General features: G+C 38.5%; 1 protein-coding gene across 1 annotated transcript in view; it reads left to right on the top strand.

Annotated features, from left to right (window-relative positions):
• The first annotated feature begins 7,028 nt into the window (after positions 1 to 7,028).
• LOC138359379 (caspase-1-like) overlaps positions 7,029 to 12,571 on the top strand; it is a 26,912-nt gene continuing 21,369 nt past the window's right edge. Inside the window, exon 1 of the mRNA XM_069318506.1 lies at positions 7,029 to 7,247. Within this exon, the coding sequence (XP_069174607.1) occupies positions 7,029 to 7,247 (219 nt within the window). The remainder of the gene's footprint in view (positions 7,248 to 12,571) is intronic.

Below are 12,571 nucleotides of genomic sequence, written 5' to 3'. Positions count from 1 at the left end.
TATGGGTTCTAATAGTGGCCTAAGCGAAGGTAATGGGTTGAGGTAAAGACTCGAGTGTAGGTGATGGGTTGCAGGGAGTGGTCCACGTGAAGGTGATGGATGCTGATAGTGGCTCGGATGGAAGTGATGGGTGCAGATAGTGGCCCAAGTGGAGGTGATGGGTGAAGGTAGCAGTAACACTGACAGTAGTAGCTCAGGTAGCGATGGTTAGAGTGGTATCAATGCCAGCGTTAGCTCTGGTAGTCAGGATTGAGGTATTACCAGTGACAGCGGTAGGGATGGAAGGGGTTGTAACATTGTAAGTGGTAGTGAAAGTAGTGATGGTAAGAGTGGTAGCTCTTAATCAGTGCCAGTGGTAGCTGTGACAGTGATGTCTGGGGCAGTACCAGTGACAGTGGAAGTTCTGGTAGTTATGTTTGTCGTTGTACCAGTGACAGTAGGAGCTCTGGTAGTGATTTTTGGGGTATTATCAGTGCCAGTGGTAGCTCTGGTAGTGATGGTAAGGGTAGTACCAATGCCAGTGGAAGGCTCTGGTAGTGATGGTTGGGGTAGTATCAATGCCAGTGGTAGCTCTAGTAGTGATATCAAGGGTAGTACAGTGACAGTGGAAGTTCTACGTGGTGAGTGTAGGGGTAGTACCAGTGTCAATGGCAGTGATGGAAGGGGGTAGTACCAGTGGCAGTGGGAGCTCTGGTAGTGATTGTAGGGGTAGTACTATTGACAGTGGTATCTCTGGTAGTGATAGTTGTGGTAATACCAGTGAGAATGGTAGTGATTGTAGGGGTAGTAACAGTGACAGTGGTAGCTCTGGTAGTCATGGTTGTGGTAGTACCAATGACAGTTGTAGTGATGGAATGGTTAGTAACAGTGACAGTGGTAGTTCTGGTAGTGATAGTAGGGGTAGTACCATTGACAGTGGTATCGCTGGTAGTGATTGTTGCGAAAGTACCAATGGCAGTGTTAGCTCTGTTAGTGATGATAGGGGTATTACCAGTGACATAGATAGCTATGGTCGGTATAGGGGAGCCGGTCGGCTGAGCGGACAGCACGCTGGACTTGTGATCCTGTGGTCCTGGGTTCGATCCCAGGGGCCGGCGAGAAACAATGGGCAGAGTTTCTTTCACCCTATGCCCCTGTTACCTAGCAGTAAAATAGGTTCCTGGGTGTTAGTCAGTTGTCATGGGATGCTTCCTGGGGGTGGAGGCTTGGTCGAGGACCGGCCGCGGGGACACTAAAGCCCAGAAATCATCTCAAGATAACCTCATGATGGTAGTGATGGTTGGGGTCGTACCAGAGGACGGTGGTAGTTCTAGAACCGGTGACAGTGGAAGCTCCGGTAGTGATGGTAGGGATAGTACCGGTGCCAGTGGTAGCTCTGGTAGGGATAGTACCGGTGCCAGTGGTAGCTCTGGGTAGGGGATAGTACCGGTGCCAGTGGTAGCTCTGGTAGGGATAGTACCGGTGCCAGTGGTAGCTCTGGTAGTGATTGTAGAGGGTAGTAGCACTGAGAGTGGTAGCTCTGGTAATGTTGGTTGGGGTAGTAACAATGACTCTGGTAGCTCTTGTAGTGATATAGTGGTAATACCAGTGATAGTGGAAGCTCTGGTAGTGATGGTTGGGGTAGTACCAGTGACAGTGGATCGTCTGATAGTGATTCTAGTGATAATAAAAGTGTGTGAGTTGATGTGTGAATTGATTTAGAGGCACAACTGATCTCATGTATGATGGTGATGATTTTTTTTGTGAATGATTGCTGGCTGCCAGTAGCAGCAAGCTGTAGCTGTTGCACAACAGGTGGAAAGAAGTTACCATGCGAGGACAGAGTTCCAGTCTTGGTGCCGCATCCGAAGAGCAGTCCTGTGGTGACTTGCAGATGTGTGGTTGGTAGAGGAGCTTGTAGTTGATGTATACAATGATTTTGTCCTGGTTGGCAGTGGTATTGGTGTCAGATGTTGACTTGTTAGCTCATAGTTCGTGCCTGTTATATATATATTGGATCAGGAGGTTCCCATTCCTCATCACGTAAGAGGGTTACTAAGTATCCTGGGCCGTGGGTAATTCCTGTTGTGGATATACCGCCTGACGTTTTGTTGTAGTTATATCCTCCTTGTTCTGTGGGGCTGATCTCGTATCTCATAGTTGGTAGTGTTAAATGCCGTAAAGGGATCGTCACGACTCGGTAAGTGTTCTTCATTTTGTATAACTGCGTTACTGGGAGTTTGTGGAGGCGTCTATTCAACGGTTCTATCTTTAATTGAGTGAGGAGACTGTCATTCCTAATTTTGTCGGCAAGTGTCACTCATGCTACAAATCTGAGTGCTCTATTTTGAACTCTTTGAAGTTTCAACATATTTGACAGTTAGTAAGAGCAAGCGGGGTGTATGGGTATTCTAGGATTGATCGAATAAGCATTCTGTATAGGTGTAGCTTCACGTGTTCTGGAGCTTGCCTGAATCGGTACAGCCGAGCTAGTAGTGCTTTGGCTAAGGCCTCTTTTTTACTGATATGCTCGGTGGAATTCAAAAGTACCGATATTACATTGCCCAGAATTGTAGTGGAGTTCTTAACCTGTATTAACGTGCCACCGATTTTGATGACCTCGAGTGAACTAACCCAGCTGCCCACCGAGCACAATTCAATCTAGTTAGTGTTTGTCACGATTTTTCAGTCTTGTTCCCAACTTGCTGTGGCTCCTAGTTCCTCTTTCGTCTTCCTTATGATTGACTCGTGTTTAGTTCCTTGGCCAGCAGGCATCGACGACACTACATGAATGACATTGTCCGCGAACTGAGTGATAATAGTGTCGTTATAAATAGGGCGTGGCAATCGTTACAAAGAGATTGAGGAGCAATGGGCTGATGCACGATCCCTAAAGAACTCCAGCTGTCGGGGAAAAGGCTTCAGCTTCCTTGTTGCTAAACAGTGGAATTATTGATCTTAGAATTTTTTTTTACATGTCTTAAAAGGGTCCAGTTGTGGTGTGGTATGGATTGCAGCTTGAAGAGCAGACCATTATGCAATAAACTATCAAAGGCCTTGTTGACATCTCTGGTTGATATTAATGCTGTTTCCTGATACTGTCTGCTGCATCATAAATTATATTGATGGCATTTTGTGTTGATCTGCGGTTCCTAAAACCAAACTATTTTTCAGTATCCAGGTGGTGGTACTCCATGTAGTAGTTAATACGATTTGAGAGCATTTTCTCAAAGCAATTTCCTGTCGACTCCAACAGGGAGATAGGCCTATAGTTTCCAGGGACATGTCTGCTTTTGCCTGGCATCGGAATAAGGTTCATTTTGGCAGTTTTAAATACTTGTGGGTAGTGGCCTGAGACGAGGATGGCGTTGAAGACCTTGAGCATGGACTGCAAGTTAGTTGAGAGGCAGAAGCTTCAGTTAGTTGACTGTTATTCCTGATAAACCTGGCGCTTTGTTCCTCGTTTTCTTTAATACTTCTAGCAGTTCCCGTAGGGTGATGGGTCGGGTGATCGGGTGCTCTGGGTCAAGGAGTGCGGTGTCCACTAGAGGCCTGCTAGACAGGTTCTCCACATTTTCAGCAACCCATTGGTTGACTGTACGGAGGTTGTCATTGTTGATTTGGCTGTTGTTTTCTGTAAAGATTTCCGCCCAAACTAATCCCCTAAGATTAGCCTGCAGGTGTGCATCTTCCACTTTGGTGGTTATTACCTCGTTGTTGTCATCAGTATATGTATAGCTGAGATGCGAAAGCGGTGTCTTTGACGATCCTAGGAGTTGTCTGATCTTTCCCCAGACTCTGGCAGGTTCTCTCTTGTACTGGTTCACTTGGTTGACTAGAATACCCCAAATATGACGTTTGTGTAGGAGTGTGAGGCCTAAGACTTCACGTCTGAGGGACTGAATAATTTGGAAGGATGGCTGGCCTGTGCGTAGGCGCCTCACATATTCTTGCTGGTAATGCCTCATTTTATCCTTGATCTCTCTGGTCGGTTTGTATTGCTGAATTGTTCTGGTGTTAGTTAGGTCACAATTCATCATAGTTGCTTCAGTAATGAGAGAATGTATGAAGGCAATTACTGTGTAAATGTCCTGGACCGGTTGATTGTCAAGATCAGCTTTTTGATCCGTGCCAAGGAACTCCATTTATTGGCGAAATGAAGCGTGTTTAGTTTGGGTCTGGTGCGTCCCAGAATTCTAAAGGGAGATGCTTGGAGGTGGAGAATAACAGGTATGTGATCTGAACCCACATCATTAGCTGGGAGAATTCAACTGTGAAAGATATTGCATTCAACATTCGTCAGTATAATATCAGGTTTTCCTTGCTGGTTACCTACAAATAATGACGACTTTATATAGACTGTTACAGTGTCACCTTTCTTCTACCAAAATAAAAACATCAGAACACGTTTTATGCTTACTGGGAAATAGTTAATTCTAATGAAAACACATTGATTTTTATAATTTTTAATGGAAACAACATTTCCATATGCATTTTAATATTATAACTAACATGAATCTCGCCTTTTCGTTTGATGTAAAAATCATCGAATTTGGTAATATATTGACGTTTTTTCACGTTTTTCCATGATGTGTGATTTTAGGCAAAAACAATCGAATTTATTAATATTTCCATACTATTTCATGTTTTCTCACAATATGGGATTTGACAACTTACCTCGCAATTTTTGCAATGTATTGAATATTTTAACTAGTGTTCTTGCATTTGATTAATTAAAAAAATCATCGAATTTAGAAATATATTTACTTTTTTCATATTTCTTTGCTCTATGTGTTTTAACCAACTATAGACAATTTGGGCAATATTTTGGTGTTTTCCCACATTTATATGAATTTTCAGATAATGTTAATAATTAAATAAACATATAATAAATATGATGCTAACCTAAAATTGATGTCAAATTTATCCTCAATATTTTATTTTCAATCAATCATTTGCACCTTCTTGAAATAGTGGGAGATATAGATTAAGAGAGATATGATGTTTTTATTGCATATTTGAATATTTCAGTATTATTTGTATTGGAAAAGACATTTTCATGTACATTTTAATGATCTAAATAACACGAAATCTCGCCCTATGATTTGAAGTAAAAATCAGCAAATTTTTTATTATATTGCCGTTTTTTCACGTTTTCCATGTTTGTGATTTCAAGTAAAAATAATTAAATTTACTAATTTTTCGATTCAATTTTACGTTTTCTCACGATATGTGATTTGACCTACAAGTCTCAGAATTTCGCAATATTTTGCATTTTTTACCTAATTTTGTTGGATTTTTTTTTGCTTTCAAATTTATCAAATTTAGCAATATTTTTCTGACATTTTCATCATTCCTTGCTTTATGTGATATAATCCAAATATCGACGATCTAGACCTTATTTTGTCGGTTTCCCACGTTTTTAAGAATTTTTTGTTAATGTTATTAATTAAATATATATAATATATATATATAATATATATATATATATAATATATATATATATATATATATATATATATATATGCCCAACTCTCCTAAACACGAGAGTGAAGTATACAACTTCAGAACACTTTCCCACCAGGAGACTCGAACCCTAGCCAGCACAGAAGCCTTCCAGCAACTGGCATAACAGGTACGCCTTAACCCACTCCACCACCTGCTCAGACCCTTAAAAGAGATGGTAATTTCGGAGTATTTATACACTCCAAAGATATACCACCTCCCAAGAGCACTAGAGCAAGTGAGGGGTCATTTTTACGTTTTTTTTCATCCAGAAACCCTATGTGCAGAAGGGAGGGGGTCTGCCCCCCCCCTCTACGTGGCCCGCCTGCCCCCCCCCCCCCTACGTGGCCCGCCTGCCCCCCCTCTACGTGGCCCGACTGCCCCCCCCCTCTACGTGGCCCGCCTGCCCCCCTCTATGTGGCCCGCCTGCCCCCCTCCCTCTACATGGCCCGCCTGCCCCCCCCTTTACGTGGCCCGCCTGTCCCCCCCCCCTCTACGTGGCCCGCCACATCTATCCCCCTCCCTTCTATATATATTTCACCACATATTTCACCACATATTCTATATATTTCACCACATCTATCTTTGGAGTGTATAAATACTCCGAAATTACCATCTCTTTTAAGGGTCTGAGCAGGTGGTGGAGTGGGTTAAGGCGTACCTGTTATGCCAGTTGCTGGAAGGCTTCTGTGCTGGCTAGGGTTCGAGTCTCCTGGTGGGAAAGTGTTCTAAAGTTGTATACTTCACTCTCGTGTTTCGGAGAGTTGTGCCTTAAGCATAGACACAGTGTTCTCCCATATTAACAGGGACTGGATGAAAAAACGTAAAAATGACCCCTCACTTGCTCTAGTGCTCTTGGGAGGTGGTATATCTTTGAGTGTGTAAATACTCCGAAATTACCATCTCTTTAAGGGTCTGAGCAGGTGGTGGAGTGGGTTAAGGCGTACCTGTTATGCCAGTTGCTGGAAGGCTTCTGTGCTGGCTAGGGTTTGAGTCTCCTGGTGGGAAAGTGTTCTAAAGTTGTGTATATATATATATATAATATATATATATATATATATATATATATATATATATATTATATATATATATATATTATATATATATATATATATATATATATATATTATTAAATATGACCGAAAAAGTAAGATTAATAATTCTAACATGAATTTTCTCAATCTTTCGTACATTTCGTTTCACTGTTGGAGGTAAATCAAAAATCAATTCTCCAAAATTCATTTTTATTTCTAGTCTGACGCGACACGAGCGCGTTTCGTAAAACTTATTACATTTTCAAAGACTTTAGTTCACAAATACACAACTGAATAGAACTTACGCATCTCCGATTTTATATCTACATTTGAGTGAGGTGGAAGGGGTGATGTGGCATTAACACAAGACAGAACAAGATGTGGTATTAATAGGGTATTAATTTCATCAACACAAGACAGAACAAGAGTATTAATAGGGTATTAATTTCATAGGGTATTAAGACGTTTTATAATGTGGTCAAGTAACTATATATTCTCGTGTTTTCCATCATGAGCCAACAGTCTAAGATGGACTTGGATATTACGAATTGCAGCCGTGGGCTGTGGCTGGTCAAGGTACCTAAATATTTGGGGGACAAGTGGGCAGACTGTGCTGGCCATGACGTTGGAAAGCTTAAGATTACCAAGGTGCCTGGTAAACCTCCGACAATAACCTTTAAATCTAGTGAACACACCTTGAAGGACGGGAAAATTCCTCGGGAGCACAAGGTAATTTCTCATAGTTTAAAATAAATGACACTCGGAGTTCTTTCTGAACCAGATTGTTGATGAAATTAATACCCTATTAATACTCTTGTTCTGTCTTGTGTTGATGAAATTAATACCCTATTAATACCACATCTTGTTCTGTCTTGTGTTAATGCCACATCACCCCTTCCACCTCACTCAAATGTAGATATAAAATCGGAGATGCGTAAGTTCTATTCAGTTGTGTATTTGTGAACTAAAGTCTTTGAAAATGTAATAAGTTTTACGAAACGCGCTCGTGTCGCGTCAGACTAGAAATAAAAATGAATTTTGGAGAATTGATTTTTGATTTACCTCCAACAGTGAAACGAAATGTACGAAAGATTCAGAAAATTCGTGTTAGAATTATTAATCTTACTTTTTCGGTCATATTTAATAATATATGTCTACAGGAAAGACTGCTACCAAAATATACTAATATATATATATATATATATATATATATATATATATATATATATATATATATATATATATATATATATATATATATATATATATATATATATATATATATATGAGCTCCGCCATCTCCGCCATCTGAGGCGCTGGAGGAGCTGTTCAACTTGTGACAAGCAGCTTTGTACCCTGCATGTAATCAATATTATAACTTTTTTTGTGTAATGACATTTTCAAATAAAGTTAGATAAATATACACACTTACCAAAAGAATAGGGGTTGGCAGGAGAAGAAAATATCAAAGTGTTCAGTGAGGATCCACCAGGTCTTCTCTGAGTACTCTCTATTTTCTTCTCCGAGGCTATGGGTCCCTACACTTGCACCAGAGGTGGTACACCTATATATATATATATATATATTATTATATATATATATATATTATATATATATATAAGAAATACGATCCAAAGAAATTGAAGGCACATATCACCTTAAATACTTTTTAAATCAAGCATTTGCTCCTCAAATTTAACCCCAATATTCCATACTCAATATTTAATATCAGAAAAGTTACCATAGGAATAACTGGCATGTGGCAACCAAGCGTTCTTAGCGGCGTCGCATTTTGATCCTTTGAGGTCGGCTCTTCCTGTTATTGTAAAGCAGAATTTACCAAGCGTTGGATTTTTCACCCACCAATAAGGAACCTGAGCTGGGTTTAGACTGTCATGAGACAGGCTAGTTTTACTCAACTGTTAAACGGAGTCGTTGCGACAGCAGTCCTGCTCAGCACGAGAGGAACAGCAGGTCCGGACCAATAGTTCCGTTCTTGGTCGATCGGCAAGTGGAGCGAGGCTACGTCCATAAGATTATGCCTGAAAGCCTCTAAGGTAGAATCCCTGCTGGAGAAGCAACGATATCGTGTATAGCTGGCATTGAAATAGTAAGAAACCGGATTCTAAAGGAAAGACACCTGTGCCGTTCCGGATTTCACTATCTCTCTCGGGAGGAGGGAGGCGACGCGAGGGGCTGTGCGTGGAATGAACCCATGTAAGGGGAACCCAAGGAAGTCGTGCCAAGCAGTGCGTATGCCTCCATCCACATATGGAAATATCTAATGCTAACGTGATGCACCGAATCATTCGTAGATGATTTACGTACCAGTCAGGGTGTTGTAGGTGGCAGAGCAGCATCCTCACTGTGATCCGCTTAGAATTCTCCCTTGTAGGCTGGAGGTTTCGTCATGCCCCCTGATGGAGACAACCCTCTGATGAGAGCCTTGAGTGATGCAGCGACGGCATTTGCAAATTTAATCCTCAATATTATATTTCCAATCAATCATTTGCACCTCGTTAAAATAGCGAGAGATATTTATTAAGAAATAAATCTAGTTTTTATGCAAATTTTGACGTTTCACTTAGATTAGAGCTGGATTATGTCTATATCTTCTTGCGATAATATAAATGAAAAATCATGAACATTAGAGTGAATTCTTTAGAAAACACATTTATTTTTATCATTTGTAATGGAAAAAACATCGCCAAGTGCATTTTATGGATGTAAATAATACGAAATCTCACTTTATGCTTTGAAGTAATATCATCGAATTTGGTAATATATTGAAGTTTTTCACGTTTTGCTTGGTGTGTGATTTCGGGTAAAAACAATCAAATTTCTAATATTTTGACAATTTTCATGTTTTCTACCGATATGTGATTTGACCTACAAATCTCAAAATTTCGCAATTCATTGCGTTCTTTAGAGGGTTTTCTTGCATTATAATTTGTACTAAAAATCATCGAATTTAGCAATATACAATATACATTATACTATACAATCGATTTACTCAATATTTTGACGTTTTCCCCACGTTTAAAAGAATTTTCAATTTAATGTTAATAATTTATTAAATATACGATATATATGATTCAAACCCGTAATTAATGGCAAATTTATCCCTAATACTTCATTTTCAATCAACCATTTGCACCTCGTTCAAATAGTGAGTGATATATTGATTTATAAGGAAATTGAGTATTTATTGCATATTTCAACGCTTCAGATGGGTTAGAGCTGTTTTACGTGTACATCTTTTTTCGGTAATATAAACAGAGAATCAATAACATTATAGTGAATTCTAATGAAAACTCATTGATGTATATTATTTGTACTGGAAACATCTTTTTCATGTGCCGTTTAAACGTTTGAATAACACAAAATCTTACTTTATGATATGAAGTAAAAATCATTGAACTCGGTAATATATGGAAGTTTTTTTACGTTTTTTTGGTGTGTGATTTCTGGTAAAAATAATCGAATTACTAATATTTTGATACTTTTCATGTGTTCTACCGATACGTGATTTGATCTACTAATCTCAGAATTTCGCAGTTCATTGCGTAACTTAACAAGCGTTCTTGAATTTTGATTTGTTCTAAAAATTATCGAATTAAGCAATATTTTGAAGTTTTTCGTCCTACTTTCTTTTATGTGATTTAAACGAAATATAGACGATTAAGGCATTATTTTGCCATTTTTTACCCTTTTTAAGAATTTTGATAATACTGTTATAATTCATGATTATATAAGGTATATATGTGATGCAAACCCTAAATTGATAGCAATTTTATCTTAAATACGTTATTTTCAATCAACTATTTGCACGTCCTTGAAATAATGAAAGAGATATAGATAATGAGAAAAATCGTGTTATTATGGTAAATTTATGTTATTATGGTAAATTAAAAATAATTTTATTATGGTATAAGCCGGATTAGAGCTGTTTTATGTCAGCATTTTCTTACTGTAATATAAACGGAAAATTAAGAACATTACAGTGAATTCTAATGAAAACACATTGATTTAGATAATTTGTATTGGAATCAAAATTTTTATATGCACTTTAATGATCTAAATAAAACAAAATCTCTCCTAATGATCTGAAGCAAAAATAATTGAATTTGGTAATATATGGATATTTTTTGGCACGCTTTTCATGGAGTGTGATTTAAGAAAAAAATGTTGAATTTACTTATATTTTTATACTATTTCATGTCTTCTCACAATATATGACTTGACCTTCATATCTAAGGACTTTGCAATACATTGCATTTTTCAGCGAGTCTTCTTGCATTCTAATTTGTTCTATGAATCATTGAATTTAGCAATATTTTGACGTTTTCATCCTTCTTTACTTTATTCGATTTCAACTAGATATAGACGAATTAGGCAATATTTTGCTGTTTTTCACCGTTTCTTAACAAAATACAATTTAAAATTACTACCTCATTACATATATATATATATATATATATATATATATATATTATATATATATATATATATATATATATATATATAATATATATATATATATATCTATATATATATATATATATATATATATATATATATTATATATATATTATTAAATATGACCGAAAAGTAAGATTAATAATTCTAACACGAATTGTCTCTATCTTTCTTACGTATCTTTTCACTATTGATGGTAATTCAAAGATCAATTCTCCAAAATTCATTTTTATTTCTAGTCTGACGCGACACTTGAGCGCGTTTCGTAAAACTTATTACATTTTCAAAGACTTTAGTTTACAAATACACAACTGAAATTGAATACAGCTTTGCACATCTTCGAGTTTATATCTACATTTGGGTGAGGTGGATGAGGTGAAAACGAACTTTGAACAATGGGTATTAAATGGGTATTTAATTCTAACACAAGACAGAACACGAAACAATGGGTATTGAATGGAAGTAATTGTAGAAAGCCTATTGGTCCATATTTCTTGATGCTTCTATATTGGAGCGGAGTCTTGAAGTGGGTAGAATATAGTTGTGCATTAATTGGCTGTTGATTGCTGGTGTTGACTTCTTGATGTGTAGTGCCTCGCAGACGTCAAGCCGCCTGCTATCGCTGTATCTATCGATGATTTCTGTGTTTTTGCTAAGATTTCTCTGGTGATGGTTTGTTTGTGGGAAGAGAATATATGTTCCTCAATGGAGCCCTGTTGCTTATGCATCGTTAAACGCCTGGAAAGACATGTTGTTGTCTTGCCTATATACTGGGTTTTTTGAGGCTTACAGTCCCCAAGAGGGCATTTGAAGGCATAGATGACGTTGGTCTCTTTTAAAGCGTTCTGCTTTGTGTCTGGAGAGTTTCTCATGAGTAGGCTGGCCGTTTTTCTGGTTTTATAGTAAATTGTCAGTTGTATCTCCTGATTTTTGTCTGTAGGGATAACGTTTCTACTGACAATATCTTTCAGGACCCTTTCCTCCGTTTTATGGGCTGTGGAAAAGAAGTTCCTGTAAAATACTCTAATAGGGGGTATAGGTGTTGTGTTAGTTGTTTCTTCAGAGGTTGCATGGCGTTTCACTTTCCTTCTTATGATGTCTTCCACGAAACCATTGGAGAAGCCGTTGTTGACTAGGACCTGCCTTACCCTACAGAGTTCTTCGTCGACTTGCTTCCATTCTGAGCTGTGGCTGAGGGCACGGTTGACATAAGCGTTAACAACACTCCTCTTGTACCTGTCCGGGCAGTCACTGTTGGCATTCAGGCACATTCCTATGTTTGTTTCCTTAGTGTAGCCTGCAGTGTGGAAAACTCCGCTCCTTTCCATGACTCTTACATCTAGAAAGGGCAACTTCCCATCCTTCTCCATCTCGTAAGTGAAACGCAACACAGAATTCTGCTCAAATGCCTCCTTCAGCTCCTGCAGATGTCTAACATCAGGTACCTGTGTAAAAATGTCGTCAACATACCTGCAGTATATGGCCGGTTTCAAGTTCATGTCGACTAAGACTTTTTGCTCGATGATACCCATGTAGAAGTTTGCAAACAGGACACCTAGGGGAGAACCCATGGC

Source organism: Procambarus clarkii, chromosome 90, assembly GCF_040958095.1.
Source record: "Procambarus clarkii isolate CNS0578487 chromosome 90, FALCON_Pclarkii_2.0, whole genome shotgun sequence".
In the NCBI taxonomy this organism is placed as follows: Eukaryota; Metazoa; Arthropoda; class Malacostraca; order Decapoda; family Cambaridae; genus Procambarus; species Procambarus clarkii.
The sequence above is the reverse complement of the archived record's forward strand: the minus strand, read 5'-3'. Positions and strand labels throughout refer to the sequence as shown.